Source organism: Myxocyprinus asiaticus, chromosome 32 (assembly GCF_019703515.2).
Source record: "Myxocyprinus asiaticus isolate MX2 ecotype Aquarium Trade chromosome 32, UBuf_Myxa_2, whole genome shotgun sequence".
Lineage (NCBI taxonomy): Eukaryota > Metazoa > Chordata > Actinopteri > Cypriniformes > Catostomidae > Myxocyprinus > Myxocyprinus asiaticus.
In genome coordinates, this window is record NC_059375.1 from 30,095,377 (window position 1) to 30,117,981 (window position 22,605).

Here is a 22,605-nt window from a genome sequence, read left to right on the forward strand (position 1 = left end):
ATATTTATTTTTAAAGCTACACTATGCAACTTTTTTTTTTTTTTTGTTAAAAAATAAAATGTTATTAATGAGAGAGTGCAACAAAAATCCATCTTCCAAACCATGTCTTTACCCAAATGCACTTTGATAAACCTATAATAATGATATTATATTATAAATATTTTAGAACTGTCGGGACGGATTTCGCGGGAAATTGCATACATACATCATTTGCCCGTGTGTGTTGATGTCATATCCATACACAGAGAAAATAAGATCTGGCTACTGTAGCGCGCGTGTGAGAGTAACTGAAGCTGAAAGTTTGTTGTCACAACAAACGAGAAACATTGACCATGGATCATTCAAAACGGCAAACCTCCAGAAAATCACTTTGTAAAAACAAAGAAACCCCGAACAGAGCAGAGTCTACAAGCAAAAAGGGAAAGCAACAGAGTCTGTTATAAAAACCCGAATCAACATCGGCTTGGCTTTTCAGAGGTGGTGACAACTCCGAGATCTGAAAGGATTTAAAAGCGACCCAGAGATGGCTTTTTTCTTACTCAACAGGTTAGATATCTTATTGATATGGTTTGTGTAGTTGTGTAATCACACACACACACACACACACACACACACACACACAGACGCACGTGAAATACAATAATTTTTTTCAATAATAAATTTACAACGTTTGACCTTATCAGACTAGCAATCATTATGTCTAATGTTTACGAACATTGCCTAACTTTTGTAACATAATTTATTTCAAAACATCAATGTTTCCAATAAGTCAAAACAACAGCATAAGATATGGCACTTACCTGCTCAGATGACATGTTTTCAGAAATCCGTCTTTTGCTTTCTTTTGTAATTTATTTGTCCATTCGCTCTGATAAGATGTCCTGTATTCATGTATACACTGGTGCCTCGAAACACGTTCATCCGCGCAGAGGAGCAGAGCCGAACCACAACCAAAACAATGTCCTTCCGCAAGACACATGCAGTTTTATTTTTTAACTGCTAGAGGGCCAAAAGTTACACAGTGTAGCTTTAATTAACATTTTAATTTTGTAAAGAAATACATACACTATATTGCCAAAAGTATTCGCTCATCTGCCTTTAGACGCATATGAACTTAAGTGACATCCCATTCTTAATCCATAGGGTTTAATATGACAACGGCCCACCCTTTGCAGCTATTACAGCTTCAACTCTTCTGGGAAGACTTTCCACAAGGTTTAGGAGTGTGTTTATGGGAATTTTTGACCATTCTTCCAGAAGCGCATTTGTGAGGTCAGACACTGATGTTGGACGAGAAGGCCTGGCTCGCAGTCTTCGCTCTAATTCATCCCAAAGGTGCTCTATCGGGTTGAGGTCAGGACTCTGTGCAGGCCAGTCAAGTTCTTCCACACCAAACTCGCTCATCCATGTCTTTATGGACCTTGCTTTGTGCACTGGTGCGCAGTAATGTTGGAACAGGAAGGGGCCATCCCCAAACTGTTCCCACAAAGTTGGGAGCATGGAATTGTCCAAAATCTCTTGGTATGCTGAAGCATTCAGAGTTCCTTTCACTGGAACTAAGGGGCCAAGCCCAGCTCCTGAAAAACAACCCCACACCATAATCCCCCCTCCACCAAACTTCACAGTTGGCACAAGTACTGTTCTCCTGGCAACCGCCAAACCCAGACTTGTCCATCAGATTGCCAGATGGAGAAGCATGATTCGTCACTCCAGAGAACGCGTCTCCACTGCTCTAGAGTCCAGTGGTGGCGTGCTTTACACCACTGCATCCAACGCTTTGCATTGCACTTGGTGATGTATGGCTTGGATGCAACTGCTCGGCCATGGAAACCCATTCCACGAAGCTCTCTACGCACTGTTCTTGAGCTAATCTGAAGGCCACATGAACTTTGGAGGTCTGTAGCGATTGACTCTGCAGAAAGTTGGCGACCTCTGCGCACTGTGCGCCTCAGCATCCGCTGACCCCGCTCTGTCATTTTACGAGGCCTACCACTTCGTGGCTGAGTTGCTGTCATTCCCAATCGTTTCCACTTTGTTATAATACCACTGACAGTTGACTGTGGAATATTTAGTAGCGAGGAAATTTCACGACTGGACTTGTTGCACAGGTGGCATCCTATCACAGTACCACGCTGGAATTCACTGAGCTCCTGAGAGCGGCCCATTCTTTCACAAATGTTTGTAGAAGCAGTCTGCATGCCTAGGTGCTTCATTTTATACACCTGTGGCCATGGAAGTGATTGGAACACCTGAATTCAATTATTTGGATGGGTGAGCGAATACTTTTGGCAATATAGTGTACATAGGCAGGCACAATTAATATGTGTCTACAAATCTAATTCAAAGCATCTAAGCAAAAACCTTCAGATCAGGGCTACACAACTTTGGAAAGCTTAGGGGCCGAAAAGCAGGATACCGATAGCCTCGAGGGCTGCATTCTTAATTTTTATGTTAATTATATGTACTGTATGTATATGCTGTATATACACACACCGATCAGCCACAACATTAAAACCACCTGCCTAGTATTGTGTAGGTCCCCCTCGTGCCGCCAAAACAGCGCCAACCCGCATCTTAGAATGCTTCTCACCACAATTTTACAGAGCGGATATCTGAGTTACTGTAGACTTGTCAGTTCAAACCAGTCTGGCCAATCTCTGTTGACCTCTCTCATCAACAAGGCATTTCTGTCCACAGAACTGCCGCTCACTGGATATTTTTTTTGTTTTGGCACCATTCTAAGTAAATTCTAGAGACTGTTGTGTGTGAAAATCCCATGAGATCAGCAGTTACAGAAATACTCAAACCAGCCCATCTGGTGCCTTGTTGATGAGAGAGGTCAACAGAGAATGTCCAGACTGGTTTGAACTGACAAAGTCTACGGTAACATAACAATATATATATATACATATATACAGTGCATCCGGAGAGTATTCACAGCGCTTCACTTTTTCCACATTTTGTTATGTTACAGCCTTATTCCAAAATGGATTAAATTCATTATTTTCCTCAAAATTCTATAAACAATACCCCATAATAACAATGTGAAAGAAGTTTGTTTGAAATCTTTGCAAATTTATTAAAAATAAAAAACGAAAAAAATCACATGTACATAAGTATTCACAGCCTTTGCTCAATACTTTGTTGAAGCACCTTTGGCACCAATTACAGCCTCAAGTCTTTTTGAGTATGATGCTACAAGCTTGGCACACCTATTTTTGGGCAGTTTCTCCCATTCTTCTTTGCAGGACCTCTCAAGCTCCATCAGGTTGGATGGGGAGCGTCGGTGCACAACCATTTTCAGATCTCTCCAGAGATGTTCAATCGGGTTCAAGTCTGGGCTCTGGCTGGGCCACTCAAGGACATCCACAGAGTTGTCCCGTAGCCACACCTTTGTTATCTTGGCTGTGTGCTTAGGGTCGTTGTCCTGTTGGAAGATGAACCCTCACCCCAGTCTGAGGTCCAGAGCGCTCTGGAGCAGGATTTTATCAAGGATGTCTCTGTACATTGCTGCATTCATCTTTCCCTCGATCCTGACTAGTCTCCCAGTTCCTGCTGCTGAAAAACATCCCCACAGCATGATGCTGCCACCACCATGCTTCACTGTGGGGATGGTATTGGCCAGGTGATGAGCGGTGCCTGGTTTCCTCCAGGCATGACGCTTGCCATTCAGGCCAAAGAGTTCAATCTTTGTTTCTCATGGTCTGAGAGTCCTTCAGGTGCCTTTTGGCAAACTCCAGGTGGGCTGTCATGTGCCTTTTACTGAGGAGTGGCTTCCGTCTGGCCACTCTACCATACAGGCCTGATTGGTGGAGTGCTGCAGAGATGGTTGTTCTTCTGGAAGGTTCTCCTCTCTCCAAAGAGAAATGCTGGATCTCTGTCAGAGTGACCATCAGGTTCTTGGTCACCTCCCTGACTAAGGCCCTTCTCCCCCGATCGCTCAGTTTGGCCAGGCGGCCAGCTCTAGGAAGAGTCCTGGTGGTTCCAAACTTCTTCCATTTACAGATGATGGAGGCCACTGTGCTCATTGGGACCTTCAGTGCTGCAGAAATTTTTCTGTACCCTTCCCCAGATTTGTACCTCGATACAATCCTGTCTCGGCGGTCTACAGACAATTCCTTGGACTTCATTTCTTGGTTTGTGCTCTGACATGCACTGTTAACTGTGGGACCTTATATAGACAGATGTGTGGCTTTCCAAATCATGTCCAATCAACTGAATTTACCACAGGTGGACTCCAATCAAGTTGTAGAAACATCTCAAGGATGATCAGTGGAAACAAGATGCACCTGAGCTCAATTTTGAGTGTCATGGCAAAGGCTGTGAATACTTATGTACATGTGATTTTGTTTTTTTTCCGTTTTTTATTTTTAATAAATTTGCAAAGATTTCAAACAAACTTCTTTCACGTTGTCATTATGGGGTATTGTTTGTGGAATTTTGAGGAAAATAATGAATTTAATCCATTTTGGAATAAGGCTGTAACATAACAAAATGTGGAAAAAGTGAAGCGCTGTGAATACTTTCCGGATGCATTGTGTGTGTGTGTGTGTGTGTGTGTGTGTGTGTATATATATATATATATATATATATATATATATATATATATATATATAGATATAGATATAGATATATATATAGATATATATATACACATGTACTAGGCATGTAACAATAGACAAATTTCACGGTACAATGCGATATGATGCATAGCCTCATGATACGATCACCCACAAATGTTTTGCTCAAACTTGCTATACATCCATGTGAACGATTTGTTAAACTTCAGTGTTAGGTGAAAAAGCATTTTGTTCGGCCTATCGCGTCCATGATAAGAGCTATAAAAGCAATGTGGAAACGTGCACACCACCACCTCTTTGTTTGACAGATGTGGCGTGTTTTTCTGAAGGCCGATATGCAACAAACTCTAATCGCGCTTGCAAACCAGGGACAAGGTATCCATACTGTTGCAGTGTATAGTACAAAACTGATTTTCTAACTGTATTTGTCGCTTTATATACTCTACAGAATTCGTTAATTCAGAACATGACTTTAACATGTTGTAAAATGGCCATAATGTTTGGCTATTAGTAATGCACAAACTTGCTTTATGATGTCTGCTTGAATATATCTTATGTTCTTTACTGTCATTTGTTGATATCATATAAACATGTGCAAGATGAATATCATTTTGCTGTGTTTATAGACGCTGTTAAAGAACTTTAACTGTTAAAAACGTGTCTCGAAACACCTGTGTTCTGCCTTATTCATTGCACTGCATCTTGCTTTTTTAGCGCAAGAACGCATTTGGTCTAAACCAGTGTCAGAAATTAACAAGGGTTCAGGGCAAAAATGCCACTGAAGGTGACAAAAAGGACCCCGAGATTAAAAAATGTGGGGCAAAAAAAAAATGTGCCACTTATGATTTCCATTTCTTATTTGCAACGTCAGATACACTATATTTATTTTTCTATTCTAGACCTAATATATACGTATCACATGAAATTATTTGATGCTCATTTATATGTGTAGGTAAACGCTTATCTTATTATTCAGATTGAACATGTATTTTAAGGAACTGATTAATTTGAAGTATTTGAAATAACACAATGACGTCATATTGTCATATTTTGTATGGTTATAAAATATGCCCTAACAATGCCCTCATAATTGTAAAAAAAAATTGTGCTTAAAAATAACTCTGGGGGGCAAGTGTTGCCCCTTAATAGAAAAGTTCATTTCTGACACTAGTCTAAATAGCCTCTTTTAAAACTGCTTTAGCCAATAGTTACACAAATGCGATACATACTTAAGAAAATAATATTAATAAAAACATCGATTCAGTCTGGTATTACATGAGGAGACATAAGAAATTGAGACAGCCTAAATAGATAGAAGAACTGTGGCGATTTCTCGAAGAAGCTTGGAACATCCTATCTGCCAACAACCAAAAAAAAAACCTCTGTCCAGGTGTACCTAGGAGAACTGGTGCTTTTTTGAAGGCAAAGGTTGTCATACCAAACATTGATTTAGCTTTTTTTTATGTTTACTGGATTTTGTATGATGTTAATTGATAAATGAAAACTACTTATGGCATTATTTTTGAAGAGTGCCTAAGACTTTTGCACAGCACTGTATCTCTGGTGAGCTATTTAAATGGATTTGACACAGATTCCTGCTGTGAAAAGTGACTCAAGTGAAATTGAGAGCATGCATGTTTGAGTAACAGACCGTGTGTGTGTGAACATACTGTTTCTATGAACACAGCCTTTTAAATGATGGCTCGAGGGCCGAATGCTTCCTGTAGGCTTTGTGTCGATAGCGCTGCTTTAGATAAAAAGGTATTTAAGATCATGAGCAACATAAATTCAGTCGTGTTTTTAAACTTTTCACTGGTTTTATTTTTTCATTATTGTTTAATCATTTTTATTATTTATAAATTTTTAAAGGATTTATTGATGTAATTGGTGAGCTACAAATTTAGCAGGTGCAGCTTGGTGATATTGCAATGCACAACTTTTCAAGGTCAAAAATGATGTTAAGGTTTTCAATGCAAAATGAAAGCTAGAAAAGGACATCATAAGACCATGAAACCAGGTTATATCATTCCACACTTATATCATCTTTCTCTGCTGTGTGTGTGTGTGTGCGCGTGCATGTGCGCACGTCTTAACTAGAATTCGATTTGTTTTTTTAATAGGCTCACAGTGAGCAACTCCTCCCCAGAGCCCAGAGCCCACAGGCACTGTTAGTAATTATCAAGCCATATTGACACTCTCCGTGGGGCAGACTGACGTTCAGCGCGGGCAGACTGACGTTCAGCGCAGGCAGATTGAGTTTATGTATCTATGCCTGCCTCTAGCAGCAAGAAAGGCTTGGTTAGGGCACAAGACTTTCATAGCATCTCTCCTTTGAGAGGAGAGAGGAGGAGGGGAGGGCAAGTGAAACGAATGTGTGCCATGGGACTCTCTTTAGTGTCGGAGGCGGCATACAGTACGTGAAGGTATTTTTAAACGAATCTATTTTTTCCTCCTTCCACTTGGGTCCCCGTGATCTTCAACATCCTTCTCAAGGTCCACACATCAGAGCTGATGTATGTAATTTTTTCAGTGTTAAAATACCTTCACTTATCCCAGTTTATACAGAGACAACCATAAGTAAGCTACTGGTAGGTTGATTCTCCTGAAAAGTGTAAACACTGGCTCTGTGGCGCTTTCAGAACATTACTCTGTTTGTTTGAGTATCCCGATCAGCCCGGCACAGTCACATTGGCTCAAATAATGGCATGAGTTTGGGGCAGGACTGTCTGTTTGTCCAAACAATGGAAGGGGGAGAGTGTTAAGAAATCTAGTTTAAAAACAACCATTATTTTTGCAATTCCATTCGGTGATGCTAGTGGCAGAGAAATAACTCCCTTCACCTATAAATGTAAACCCTCCTCATTCTGAGGATTTGGCGGACAGTACATATGTGCCTGGTGGGTGGGAGTTTTATGGCGGGCCATAAGCCCCCCCAGCAGGAGCAGCTTGGAATAAGGCACTGAGCAGTACAGTCATCGGCCCATTTCTAAAACTGAGATATCTATTCCTGCAAGTTGTGTGAGGGAGAGAGCTCATTGTGTGTTTGTGTGCCCTTGTGTAGCTCGTAAGAAGCTGGAGCAGGTGGAAAATGGAGGATGTGATCGAGAGAGCAGCAGTATGGGCAGCCGCTCCAGTTCCTCAGGTACATCTATTTAACATTTCATTAGAAATGCTGAAAGCAACACACTCTCTTCTTTTTTTATCTTTCTGTCCCTATATGCTCTATTTTGGTAACGCTTTACATGATGCCTATATATATTGTACCGATCAGCCACAACATTAAAACCACCTGCCTAATATTGTGTAGGTTCCCCTCGTGCCGCCAAAACAGCGCCAATCCTATTCTTCTCACCAGATTTGTGGTTATTTTGGTTATCTGAGTTACCGTAGACTTCGTCAGTTCGAACCAGTCTGGCCATTCTCTGTTGACCTCTCTCATCAACAAGGCATTTCCGTCCACAGAACTGCCGCTCACTGGATGTTTTTTATTTTTGGCACCATTTGGAGTAAATTCTAGAAACTGTTGTGTGTGAAAATCCCAGGAGATCAGCAGTTACAGAAATACTCAACCCAGCCCGTCTGGCACCCACAATCATCCACGCGATTATCTAACCGGCCAATCATGTGGCAGCAGTGCAGTGCATAAAATCATCCAGATACGGGTCAGGAGCTTCAGTTAATGTTCACATCAACCATCAGTATGGGGGAAAAAATGTGATCTCAATGATTTGGAGCGTGGCATGAGTGTTGATGCCAGGTGGGCTGGTTTGAGTATTTCTGTAACTGCTAGAGTGTAAAGAGAATTTTGCGAAGATGATTTCCCCATGGTGTCAAGCAAAGAAGCACTGAGTTTGAGCGTAGGCCTTAAAATATATTCACAGGTACACCTCCAATTCAGTACACCTCCTATATGAAGCTAATTTTCTGAAGGCTTAACACCATTTTCTGGAATTTTACAAGCTTCTTATAGGTACAGTTAACTTAGTGTATGTAAACAAATGACCTACTGGAATTGTGATATAGTCTATTAAAAGTGAAACAATCTGTCTGTAAACTATTGATGGAAAAAATTACTCATGTCATGCACAAAGTAGATGTCCTATAAGACTTGCCAAAACTATAGTTTACTAATATGAAATCTGTGGAGTGGTTAAAAAATGAGTTTTAATGACTTCAGCCTAAGTGTATGTAAACTTCTGACTTCAGCTGTGTATGATATATATATATATATATATATATATATATATATATATATATATATATATATATATATATATATATGTAATAGTCATGTAACGATACACAAATTTCACAGTACAATACGATATGATGCATAGCCTCATGATACGATACAACACGATACGTGCACCCACAAATGTTTCGCTCAAACTTGCTATACATCCATTTGAACGATTTGTTAAACTTCACTGTCAGGTGAACGAGCATTTTGTTCAGCCTATCGCGTCCGTGATAAGAGCTACAAAAGCATAGGTGGAAGCGTGCACACCACCGCCTCTGTGTTTGACAGATGTGGCATGTTTCTCTGAAGGCCGACAGGCAGCAAGCTCTAATTGCGCTTCCAAACCAGGGGTAAGGTATCCTTTCTGTTGCAGTGTGTATATATTATGCTTTATAAAGGTTTTCTTAATGCATCAAAAATGTGTTCATTATTCCTTTATAAAACATTCTGTAATTCATTATATAATTGTAACCACAGTTGTTATACATTAGAATACTTCCATTGTTCATGATACATCTTTTAAAGAGCAAAATGCATTATCACACATAAACACATAGTCAAAACATGATATAACATGAATTTGGGTGTTGATTATGTTTTTTAATTAGTGGTTGACCGATATGGGTTTTTCATTGGCCAATGCCAATACTGATATCTAGAGATCAGGGTAGCAAATGTCAAAAATAGTCAATATATACATAATATACTGTAGTGACAGTAAATTAAATCTGAATTAAAATAAATACTTATTTTTACACAATATGTGTGCAGTTTTACAGAAGAGTTTAGGGTGTGCTGAGTGACTCCAGCCAGGTCTCCTAAGCAACCAAATTGGCCCGGTTGCTAGGGAGGGTAGAGTCACATGGGATAACCTCCTCGTGGTCGCAATTAGGGGTTCTTGCTCTAAATGGGGCATGTGGTAAGTTGTGCGTGGATCGCGGAGAGTAGCATGAGCCTCCCGTGCTGTGAGCCTCCGCGGTGTCATGCACAGCAAGCAACTTGATAAGATGCGTGGATTGACGGTCTCAGAAGCGGAGGCAACTGAGACTTGTCCTCCACCACCCTGATTAAGGTGAGTAACCGCTCTACCATGAGGACCTACTAAGTAGTGGGAATTGGGCATTCCAAATTGGGAGAAAAGGGGATAAAAAAAAAAATGTAATTAAAAAAGTATTTAATATTAAACTTTTGCATTTCATCTTGAATTTGATTGTATTTAGATTTATATATATATATATATATATATATATATATATATATATATATATATGTGTATCTTCTGTAAAAACATCAGCTTCATTAATCTGACAAATTAAGAAAATATGAGATTGTGTCAGGCTTTTCGAGCATTTGCTGCCATCTGGTGAAACAAATACATGACATGGCATGAAATAACACTAATAAGCCAGTACGGGGGCTATAGTGATCCATTGATTTAGATTGGCCTATTCTCTGCAATCCAATGTTGAAACAAACTTAGTTTCAAGATATATTTACAGTTTATGAATTTGGATATATACTTCATCAAATCTATTATTATAAGTGTAGCATTTTTTTTAAACCACTTGTTTTGAAGTTTCAGTTTTTGCAATAATGCTACATTATGCTTATTATTAATATTTTTTTATTATTTAGTCATATTATTTATTTCAGACATCAAACATCAAAATTCAATAACTCAATAGAGTAAATGAATAAAAATGTCAATAAAGCAAACAGCAATAAACAGATATGAATAGCAATGAACAGTGATAATACAATTTGTGTACAAACAGAAGACTTTGCAATGGAAAACTTGCAGTTTGTTTGCAAACTTCAAAATTCCAATCAGTGACGTGAACAGCAATAATGTGTTCACGTCGCTTCACGAGTGTCACTTTTTTCTTTGCAACCATTTAGACTCATCAAACCAGGCCCCCTTTTTTTTTTTTTTCTCATTTATAATCCTAGTGATGTAAGGTTCTTGAGCCTTTCTGCAATGTTTGTGATGATCATCTGATCATAGTTGCTCACATCGTCCTTTTAGTGTGACTGTCACTTGCACAATGGTTTAAAAATCTGTCTCTCGTTCTCTCAGGCTCTCTAAATGCACGGGGCAACAGTATGGATGATCGATCTCCAGAGAATCAGTCTGGTTCTTCGGTTGTGGTGGTGGACAGCTTCCCTGAGGTGGACAAGGCTGTGCTGGTAGAACGTATTGTACGGCTGCAGAAAGCTCACGCTCGCAAGAACGAGAAGATTGAGTTCATGGAAGACCACATCAAACAGTTGGTGGAGGAGATCAGGAAAAAGACCAAGTGAGTGAAAGAAAAAGAAAAGGCGAAGGAGGAAGATGATGGAGAAAACCCCTTTGCACTACCAAAAACACCACCAAACAGCTTAATTTAACATTTACGGATGAGCTTAGAGCTGCATGGGTGATTTTGACATTCTGTGCATGTACAAAGTTGTGATCCAGGACAACAAAAAGAACAAATTCTTTAAAAACGAATAATAATAAAGACGGAGTGGCTTTGAGCTCTTGGTCTGGAGAATTTTTCATAGCTGTCCCTTCTCTCTAACCGACTCCCTCAGCAACAGCATCTGTGTTGTCTGCTTGAATTTGTATTCCTTTTCTTTATTTGACTAGGGCTTCCTGACCAAAGCTTGTATCTTGGATGTCTGAGTTTCATCAGATAAAGGGATCTGGTGGACATTAATCTTTTTCTTTCACACACACACACACACACACACGCACCGAGCTAACCAATGCTTCTGACAGCGAGGTCTTGGCAGTGATATTTATAGCTGTCCGTTCTTGCGGGAGTGATGCGTCACCGAGATTGCTAATGATGCCTGATCCATATTCATACTCACCTTCATACATGCAAAATCAGGCCACTGGTAAACATTTCCATCACCCAAAAACAAAAAAGCATATTTTTGGGTGGGGTTGGGAGATAAAGTAAATGGTCTCAGTCTAAGAGAGCGTTTTGTTTTCGTGATCAGTCTTTGAATGAGATAAATAATTTAACATGCCGCATAAGGCTGTGAGTTGCATTGCGGCCACCAATCTGGACAGAAATGCTACATCTGTCCCTTTCCCATCACTCTTGAGTAATGATAGGCCTTGAATTGGTCCACCTGCACTAACCCACATTAATTAGTTATAATCAAAGAAACATCCCATTGAGGCCAGGCTTAATTTAGTGCTCTTGGCAGATCTTTAGATGTTACGTGCAGCTGAGCTACTTCAGCAAGTCCAAATCCGTCAAGCAGCGGAATGTTTCCCAGCGTTTATCGACTGTGGTGCTATCCGAGTGATTGTTTGTTTGTCACATGTCATCGATGCATGTGGCAAGGTTAGTTCAGCCCAGTTTATCATTCAAGGCTCAGTCGAAATTGATTGCAGCATAAAGCTGAGGTTGGTTTAATAGCGTTGCCTTGATTTAGTAGCATTTCCTTTAATGCATCTAGCTGAGGTTTCCATATATCTCTAAAGAGATTAACAATTTTTTCCCTGGGTCTCTCATCCCCGGCAGTTAAGGGAAAACGATGATGCTACTGACGGTGAATACCAAGTGTCATTGGATTTTTATATGATTAATATTTATTGGATTGATGTGGTGCATAAATGCTAATATATTGAATGGTGCTTGCAAAATTTAAACAAATGCCTAACCCTTAATTAAACTTCCCACACTGTTTGTGCTATGGACATTTATGTTGAGGAGAGGCGTGCTGTTACTTTCCTAAGCAGACAGACTTATGATTTTCACTTAGTGGACAATAAAACATGCAAATTATAAATACATTATAACAGGATTATAAGGAATTTAACGAGTACGATTTCTCTTTATGAGTTAACAGAATCAGAAATCATATGATTCCAGTATTTTTTTTAGAGCTGGTTCTCTGTTCCCAACCCTACCCCTGAGGGTACCAGTAATATTTAGGCACCAGAATATCATAGAGACATAAGGAATCATGGAAACTTTTCAGGCCAGCTACAAAAAAATCATGGCACAGGTTTTTGCACAGGCATGCACCACTGTCAATTTTCTTCAGAAAATTTAAGTGCCGCTTTTCTTTAGAAAATGTATCTTGTTTATCCTCCTGTGACCCGAGCGTGTGCATCTTTCATTTCCCTTTTTGATTTGTAACTAGTGGCATCTAATAAACAAGCAAAAAAAAAAAAAAAAAAAACACATTTTAGAGCAAATAGTTTTCCTAAAAATGTATGTCCACAAATGTGGACAGAGGGACTAAGTTGTGAAATGTTATATTATACCAAGCTATAGAAAGTCTATATTTTTTTTACAGACATTGCATCAGAAATTTGCATAGTTAATTCTTATTCAAGTAATGGCCAGCATCATCCAGTCACTGCCAACCATATTAAAATAAAGTTATACATTATACATTCTGAATCTATATACTGATTACCATTGTCCCATGTCTGCCAAACATGTTGAGTGGTCGAAAAATCATCTGCTTGAAACTGAACTTTTGATAGGAAGTTTGTATTGAATGCGCTTAGCTGCATAGAAAGCTATAGAATGCTTCCTTGAGCCTTATTTAGTGAATGACTTAACCTCCAGTGTGCTGTCTCTCTGCACTGGTCTCAGAAATGTTCAAAATGCACCTTATTTTCATCCTAACTCCATATAAAGCCTGTAAAAGCAAAATTATTCAGCTTTTGGATGAACCGATTGATTGTTAATGAAAAAATGCACAGTAAATATAGGAAAGCATTTACTAATGTAAATCAATAGAACCATATTGTACAGTGATAACAAAATAAAATATAACAAAACTTATATTAATATAAAGCAAAATGACCCACAGATGTGTTAATGTTGAAAGTTATTCAAAATAATTAATGTTTTGTTTTTTTACTTTTGAGGAAATAATGTCAGAAAATCCACGTATGTGGACATCATGTTTATCAGCACACTGACACATGAAAAATTAATTGATTTTTTAAAGCGGCATATCATACAAAACTAGAGAAGCTACTCTTTACACCCAGACAGGTTTTAATGAAAAAACTGAAAGTGTTTTCTTACTAGAAGCACTTATGTTGGCTTTGCACCCGTAGAAGCGCTTCACAGAAATCAACGTCATGTTGTTGTGTCACGTGACTCGGTGCACCAGAAGTTTAACCGTTAAATGACAGTCCTAGAGCCTTGTGAATAGCATTCAGTTGGTTTCATTTAAATTATGTGTTGAAATTATGTGTATAGCGAAACCAAAAAACAACGTCCACGCATGTGGACACTGGGGCGCACGAGTTTATAGATTTTATTGTATGATATGCTATCTGGGTGGTAAAGATCGGTGCAGTATGGGTAAATTTTTACCCACATATCTCTCCTGATCAACACTTTTGCACCATGAATAAAACTAGATTTCTCTTTGATATGAGCTGATTTGAAGTTTAAACCCTCTCATCGTTATTCACGGCTCTGTTTTAGTGATGCTAGAAATCCACAGTCCTCATAAAATAAACATTTGATTCACATTTGTCTTGTGAATTGTTGAAAAAAGACGGTACTTTAGAACTGAAATGGACAAACACATTGTTCGTCGTCAATCACACTGCCACTGAGTGTCAGAACCCGGCTCTCTTTATTTGTGCACATGTTTTTCTGGGCTGTCCTGCTGTTCTTGCCACCTTGTACTGTCTATCTTTTGCTCTCTCAGCTGTTCTTGATGTTATAAGTGAGAATGAGGCCATGCCACCCTGCTCAAGCTAAAACTTTGATCGGTTTAAAACAAGTTGGCCTTCTAATCAAAATCATTGCAGGAGTTGCAGCCATAGACAGGATTTTGAAATACTACCAAAATTGTTTGATCAAATCAAAAGTCACAAAGATATCGGAGTAGATTACTACCAAATGGGTTAGGAAATGTATTTCTACTACACATCGCCTTTGGTTTTCACTAGAAAACCTGCCTGTGTGCACGCTTGCAAAATTTAGAGGCAACCTTTTAATTTATTTTTGTGTTGTTTTGTTAAATACTATCCTTATGGAGCTGGGGTCCACTTGGACCCCAAAATTAGTGAAAGGTAAGTTGTTTGTTTTTCTTTTTCTTTCTTTCGTGTGTGTGTTTTGTATGTGTACTTAGAGTTGAAGTCAGAAGTTTACATACACTTAGGTTGAAGTCTTTAAAACTCATTTTTTAACCACTCCACAGATTTAATATTAGCATACTATAGTTTTGCCAAGTCGTTTAGGACATCTACTTTGTGCATGACACAAGTAATTTTTCCAACAATTGTTTACAGACAGATTGTTTCACTTTTAATTGACAATCACAATTGCAGTGGGTCAGAAGTTTACATACTCTAAGTTAACTGTGCCTTTAAGCAGCTTGGAAAATTCCAGAAAATGATGTCAAGCCTTTAGACAATTAGCCAATTAGCTTCTGATAGGCAGTGTACTGAATTGGAGGCATACCTGTGAACGAATTTTAAGGCCTACCTTCAAACTCAGTCCGTCTTTGCTTGACATCATGGGAAAATCAAAAGAAATCAGCCAAGACCTCAGAATTAGTATAAACACCATGGGACCATGCAGCCATCATACCGCTCAGGAAGCATTCAGTCTCCTAGAGATGAACGTAGTTTGGTGCGAAAAGTGCAAATCAATCCCAGAACAACAGCAAAGGACGTAGTGAAGATGCTGGAGGAAACAGGTAGACAAGTATCTATATCCACAGTAAAACGAGTCCTATATTGACATAACCTGAAAGGCTGCTCAGCAAGGTAGAAGCCACTGCTCCAAAACCGCCATAAGCCAGACTACAGTTTGCAAGTGCACATGGGGACAAAGATCTTACATTTTGGAGAAATGTCCTCTGGTCTGATGAAACAAAAATTGAACTGTTTGGCCATAATGACCATCGTTATGTTTGGAGGAAAAATGGTGAGGCTTGCAAGCTGAAGAACACCATCCCAACCGTGAAGCATGGGGGTGGCAGCATCATGTTGTGGGGGTGCTTTGCTGCAGGAGGGACTGGTGCACTTCACAAAATAGATGGCATCATGAGGAAGGAAAATTATGTGGATATATTGAAGCAACATCTCAAGACATCAGCCAGGAAGTTAAAGCTTGGTCACAAATGGGTCTTCCAAATGGACAATGACCCCAAGCATACCTACAAAGTTGTGGCAAAATGGATTAAGGACAACAAAGTCAAGGTATTGGAGTGGCCATCACAAAGCCCTGACCTCGATCTGATATAAAATTTGTGAAAAAGCATGTGCGAGCAAGGAGGCCTACAAACCTGACTCTGTTACACCAGTTCTGTCTGGAGGTATAGGCCAAAATTCCAGCAACTTATTGTGAGAAGCTTGCGGAAGGCTACCCAAAACGTTTGACCCAAGTTAAACAATGTAAAGGCAATGCTACCAAATACTAACAAAGTGTATGTAAACTTCTGACCCACTGGGAATGTGATGAAAGAAATAAAAGCTGAAATAAATAATTCTCTCTACTATTATTCTGACATTTCACATTCTTAAAATAAAGTAGTGATCCTAACTGACCTAAGACAGGGAATGTTTTCTACGATTAAATGTCAGGAATTGTGAAAAACTGAGTTCAAATGTATTTGGCTAAGTTGTATGTAAACTTCTGACTTCAACTGTATGTGTGCTTGTTCTTTTCGTAGTATCAGTATATCATAGACTTTGTTTACAAAGCATGTGTAAATTGTCCATGTTTTCTCCCTGTCACTCTGATAAAAGCTAGTTTGAGACATTCTAAGTCATCAGGATGGAACACAGTCCCAGCTTTAAAAGTTTGTTTGATAGATACCTTGGTTTGTTCTTTAAACATTCAGAGAGTGAAATGATAGTGAATTCGTCAATTCAAAAAGCCCGTATGTAATGTTTTTTTCCTCTTAGACAGGGACCTTTAGCCTCACGTCCTCTAATGTCTTTGTCTCGAGCAGTGGTCTGAAGAAACCATTAGAATCTAATTCTGCTTTTATTTTGACCATGCGTCACTGCAGAGAAAATAGATTTGAAATAGCGCTGGCTGAAGAGAGAACTATCTCCCAAAGACTGAAAGATAAAAGCCTCATTCCTACTTCATCTTTTATAGAAAACCGCACAGGTTGTTTTTTTCTTTTCCCTATTTTCTGTTCCTGCATATTAAATGGACAACAATAGTGGCGGAGATGATAATTACTTCAATTTGATAATTACTTCATATTTCCATCTATGCGCTGCTTGCCACTGTGGTTCAAACTGAAGCACTTAAAGCTGAATTACTTTTTATAACTTGAGGTTTTTTAAGGTGTATTTCAAACTGACTTGATCTAAAAATCTAGGTATGAAGTCTATTCTAAAAGATCTCTCATTTTCTCTTTCTCTTCTGGCTTTCGGCACAAAATAGAAGATAGACAAGATTAAATTGATCATTTGTGTGCTTTTGTTCATGAAAAACCTTTAACCAAAAAAAACCTTAAAGCGAAATCTTAAATCTTGTTCTGTATCTACAGATAGATAAGCATTATATTTACTTACTAATCGAAAAGATAAATATAATTTTTTCAAGAGATGTTTCTGCAAAAGTAATAATGGAGTGAAGAGCTTTTTCAGTGAAATGAGTGTCACATTAAATGAAATCTACAAGACAAATCGGCTGAGATTTAGCCATGTAAAGACATCTAGCCTGTGTGAATGTGAAGCACATTTATCATCCAGAGTGATAGAGAGAGAACGAGAGAGACACACTGATGAGGTGTATATGGGTCCTAGAGGCTGCTGTCCTTCTCTCCTCTGTCTCTAAGTTCATTAGTAACGTCACCTTGTGCCTTTTTCCACTGAGAATAACTGTGTGACATCGGCCATTACAGATCCAGGTTTCATTGGCACTTAAAATGGCTGTGTGGGTGCACGTATACACGTATGAGAGCACATGCTGTAATTTAAACAGGCCGTTGAGATAATGCTGTCTACGTGTCTCCTGCAGAATCATCCAGAGTTTCGTGCTCCGAGAAGAGACTGGAGCTCTGTCTTCTGAAGCCTCTGACTTTAACAAAGCCCATCTTAGCCGGAGGGGGGGCATCATGGCTTCGCTTTACACCTCCCACCCTGCCGACAGCGGCCTTTCCCTCGAATTATCGCTGGAAATCAACCGCAAACTTCAGGCTGTGCTGGAGGACACACTGCTCAAGAACATCACACTAAAGGTATGTATCAGTCAACGTCCACCGCAACAATGGAAACCTGAGCCCCTCAAGGGGATAGTTCAGCCAGAAATGAAAGTTCTGTCATCCTTTGCTCACCCTCAAATTGTTCCTAACTCGTATGACTTTCTTCTGTAGAAAACAAAAGGAAATGGTAGGCAGAATGTTAGCCTCAGTCACCATTCACTTTCATTGCTTCTTTTTTCCATACATTGAAAGTGAGTGGTGACTGAGATTAACATACTACATAACATCTCCTGTTGTGTACCACACGGTTGCTACTTCAATAAGACATTTCATTTTCATTTTAGTGTTTATCAGACTTTTCCAGACCGTGGTCGATTTTAAAAATATCTAAAAAACAACCCGCGACTCTTATCATGTTAACTCACTTCTGCACTTCAAAATAGCCCAACTGGACGTGAAAACCACGAACCTGGCAACACTGTTTCTAGTTCGTGTACAGCACTCTGCACATTTATCAAGCATTTAGAAGTGTGAGAACGAGCTTCTCTCTTGAACATGCCAAGGAGACTGCGGTTGTCAAGATTTATTGTGAATAAGTACTTAAGTTTTGGTCTGTTTCTCACCCAAAGCAAACGTATCGCATAAGAAGACATGGGTTAAACCACTTCGTATGGACTACTTTTATGTAGGGCTGGAAATTGCTACAGATTTCCCAACTTGATCCAATTCCGAATCACAAGTTCTCAATTAGATTCCGATCTTGATTCGATTCGATATCGATTCATATGGGTACATTTCTGTTACAATGTCCATTTTGCTAAGAAATTCTCTCTCAACTAATGTTCTTAATTATAAAGGAACTGTCTGGGCAACGCTTCTAGGTACAATTCCAAAAATATATATTTTCGGAAATATACATTTTACTAATTGTTTTATCATTAGTTTTTCATCAAATTTGTAACATTTTTAGCTTTCAGTCTATTCCATCAGTTAATGTCTTGAAATTACGTATGTTGCATATATATATTTTTGTTACATTTTTATTGTTTACTTGCATTATTTGTACTGTTTACAAGTATTTACTTTGATATGTAGAACACGTTCTTAATCGGCACTGTCTCTTTAAGACTATCGGCATCAGCCAGTAAGCACATCTAACGAGAGAATCAACAACTGACTGTAAAAATACAGAAAGGATATTAAAAGAGACAAAATTCAGTGACATGGGTCTGTGGATCTCGTCTTTTTGGACACACAGAACGTGTTAAACCAAACTTTTACTCTCAACATGCAGTGAAAGGACCTCTGTGCTAATAACTTCTTCTCCACTATACTACTCAATCACTGGTGAGTGAAATCTGAACATTTACTAGCCAGTGGCTAATCATACACCATTTTACTCGCACAGCGTGAGATTTGGTTGCACATGCGAGTAATTTACTTGCGTTATAGGGGGTTGTAACATAGATTGAAAGATCAATCTTTGGATTTAAGAATTGATATCGAGATTGTTCAAAAGAAGATCACGTTGCATCAGAAAATTTATATTTTTGCCCAGCCCTACTTTTTGCTGCCTTTGTCTTTTTTCTAGCTTAAATGTTTTGGACCCCATTGACAAACCTAATCATACATCCTTCAAAATATCTTCGTTTGTGTTCTGCAGAAGAATGAAAGTCATAAGAGTTTGAGACATGAGGGTGAATAAATAATGAGAGAATAATAATTTTTGGTGAACAATCTCTTTAAGGCTTTGACAGCATGCATTTGTTTTGCAATCAAAACAGCGTGACCATATATAGCCAAACTGGGTGTTGATATGTTGATGTTAGTGTTGAGGTAGTTCCACAATGGTATCCGCTGATGCAGTTATAATTGAAAGTAAGCATTTGCATAACCAGGATTCTGTTTGATAGCTATCGGAAGAAAAGCAAATTGGGTGGTGATGGATGACCATAGTGTATGTGGCTCGGTTCGAGAGCTGCATCCAGGTCACAGCAAGGACAGAAGCTTTCCTCTATGAGGGAGCACATCAGTGGGGAGATCAGGAAAATTAATAAAGTATGTTTTCAGGACAGGACACAAGGGGAAGGCAGAGTTGTATTCAAAGCACAATGGTCGTATTAGTGTCTTAGCATGAGATGAGCAGGAAATCAGACCGTTTCAAAGCAAATCAGCCAGAAATTGACTGATTATCCTAGCTTACAGGCTGGTTCTCTCAGATGTACCTCTTTTAGAGTCCTCACTCTCTCTGTATCTGAACAAACTCAATGAAAGTGTAGATAAGGCCGTTTTGTCCTCACAGCAGTGTAATTTGTTTCTCTTTGCACAGGAGAATCTCCAGACACTGGGTTCAGAGATCGAACGACTAATCAAACAGCAACGAGTTCCAGATGATACAACCAGGAGGAAGTGATGTCATTTGAAGAGTATTGGCGTAAATAACACGTGCTGAAGCATTGAGCCAGTTCTGATGTCATTGAAGGAAGCACCTTTTTGAACTGGATTAAACTGAGCCAGACATACAAACACTTACACAGAACTTGTATGACAAATGAATAGAATGGAAAGAGATTACCAAGAGCCTTTCTTGCAACTCTTACAATGTGCCCAATGTCCAGCCGCTGGCGTTTGCCCCTCTCTCTTCAGTGCTGGTTTCTCCTTCACTTCCACTCTAGGAACTCTGTGCAAGTTCACAACAGTCCTCAATCCAACTACTTACATGTGTATGAAGTTGGGTAGATGAATGAAGATAAATGTGACCCCATGCTCCATTTAAAGAACAAAATGTGCCGGACTAATGGAGTCCTGCCATAGTGAGCGGATTCTGCAGCTCTTCAGAAGCTTTCAGAGGACAAATGCAGCTTTTCCTCTATTCACTGCAGCACAGGTTAATGGCCATTGCTTGCTGCTCTCCCTCATCCAGATGTGCCAATTAATTAATGTATTATGTAATGAGAAGGATCCTAGTGTGTAATCCCAAATTCTCTGACCCAAGAATGTGGGCACCATTCCATGTTTGCACCGCTGCTAGGTTACCGCTACACCCGGATAATGCTATCTCTACACTGGCCTTGCAAAGCACTTAAGCAAGAGGGGGCCATGCCTAAAAATACAACTCCTGCTCTGTCCCATATTTAGTGTCTCAATATGAAGTTTATGAAAGACATTATTCGGAATGAATAACTACATTTTAGAAATGTTGATACATCTTAATGGAGCTTGTGATTTTTATTTTTATTTTTTTTATTACAAAATTTCTTCTATCTAGATTAAGTTGTAAGAGAATGTTATTGTTAGTTGTTCCCCCATCCTCCTGTGCTTTTTCCCTTTCTGCCTCTGCTTATTTATTTTCTGTAGAAACAAGTTTGTACAATTTTTTTTTTTATTTTATTAATGTTTTTCTTGCGTATGAAGTTTTGATGCTGCTTTTGAAGAGGCTGTTGCTCATTTACTTGCTTCCCAAAAAAGATGAGTGTAACAACCCAGTGAAATGAAAAAGATGTTGTAAATGCAAAGGGCAAAAGTGCAATTTTAAGCGCCCCCCCCCGTGTTTGTCTGGAAAAATCACTGAGCTGTATTTACCTCGACCACGGCCCCTTCTTTGAGTCCAGCAAATATTCCCTGGGAACATCCAATTCTGTGATGATGTAACCATACGGTACACAAAATCGTGCAGAGCTGAATCCATTCAAACCAATGAATTGTGACTGCCTGAGGCATCACTGGCCTGGTTATCCCTCCGTTCCTCTCTACAGGGGTTACACGATGAAGGATCGCCTCATTGGATGCTGCTGATGGATTTTTCACGCTCACCTTAGACTTTAACAAGCTTGTGGAGGGCAGCAGTGCGAATGATTGGCATATCTCAGACCATTTTATTGGCATTCTGGGTCATCTGGGTCCACCCCCCCCACCCCCTGAGCTGCTATTGAAAGAGAAGTCATGCCCCCATACACTGTGATAAAGGGTTTATAGTAACGTGACATGCTGCAACATAAGCTTGTCAAGGTTATATCAGCTGTTCCAACACTCGGAGTCTGTGCTGTAGCTCTCAGCACTCCCAAATGCAGTGCAGAAATTCTGAAATGATGAATCAAGGAAATTATGCAATGTTTGCAGAAAAAAATAGGCATTTACACAGAGCGCTTGATATCGAAATGAAGAAGACTCTCAATGTACTTTACATTCATAATTTATTTATTGTCATAACTATGTATGTTTGTGAAAGATGAATTGAAGAAGAAAAAAGATAATGTTGACGTTTCTGGTCTGTCATCTGTGCTCTGCTTGATTGTATAGTGAGTGAAACTGATTATAAATTTGTGTGTGTGTAATATATATATATATATATATATATATATATATATATATATATATTGTACAATGGTCCAATGTTTTTAAACCTATGAATCTGGACTCTTCTGTATATACTGTATGGCGATCAAAGGGGATTAAAACAAAAAATCTACAATCACTGAAGTCATTTTTTGTTTCTTTTTTTTGGTGGGGGGGTACAAGATCAATTAAAAATTAAATCATTAATACATTATTTAATTTATACATTTTTAAAACAAAATTTATAATAATAATTTGTATTATTATTGTTGTTCTTATTATTTTTCAAACTGAGGGTCT

General features: G+C 39.0%; 1 protein-coding gene across 3 annotated transcripts in view; it reads left to right on the forward strand.

Annotated features, from left to right (window-relative positions):
- Positions 1 to 22,229, forward strand: part of LOC127423140 (coiled-coil domain-containing protein 186-like) — a 49,207-nt gene extending 26,978 nt beyond the window's left edge. For 2 of the 3 annotated variants that reach the window (XM_051667235.1, XM_051667234.1), the window contains 4 exons: positions 7,642 to 7,722; positions 10,898 to 11,117; positions 17,787 to 18,006; positions 20,300 to 22,229. In XM_051667235.1, coding sequence (XP_051523195.1) covers positions 7,642 to 7,722; positions 10,898 to 11,117; positions 17,787 to 18,006; positions 20,300 to 20,383 — 605 coding nt within the window. In that variant the 3' untranslated portion in view covers positions 20,384 to 22,229. The remainder of the gene's footprint in view (positions 1 to 7,641; positions 7,723 to 10,897; positions 11,118 to 17,786; positions 18,007 to 20,299) is intronic. The other variant, XM_051667236.1, reaches the window with a different exon arrangement.
- Positions 22,230 to 22,605: the final 376 nt, after the last annotated feature.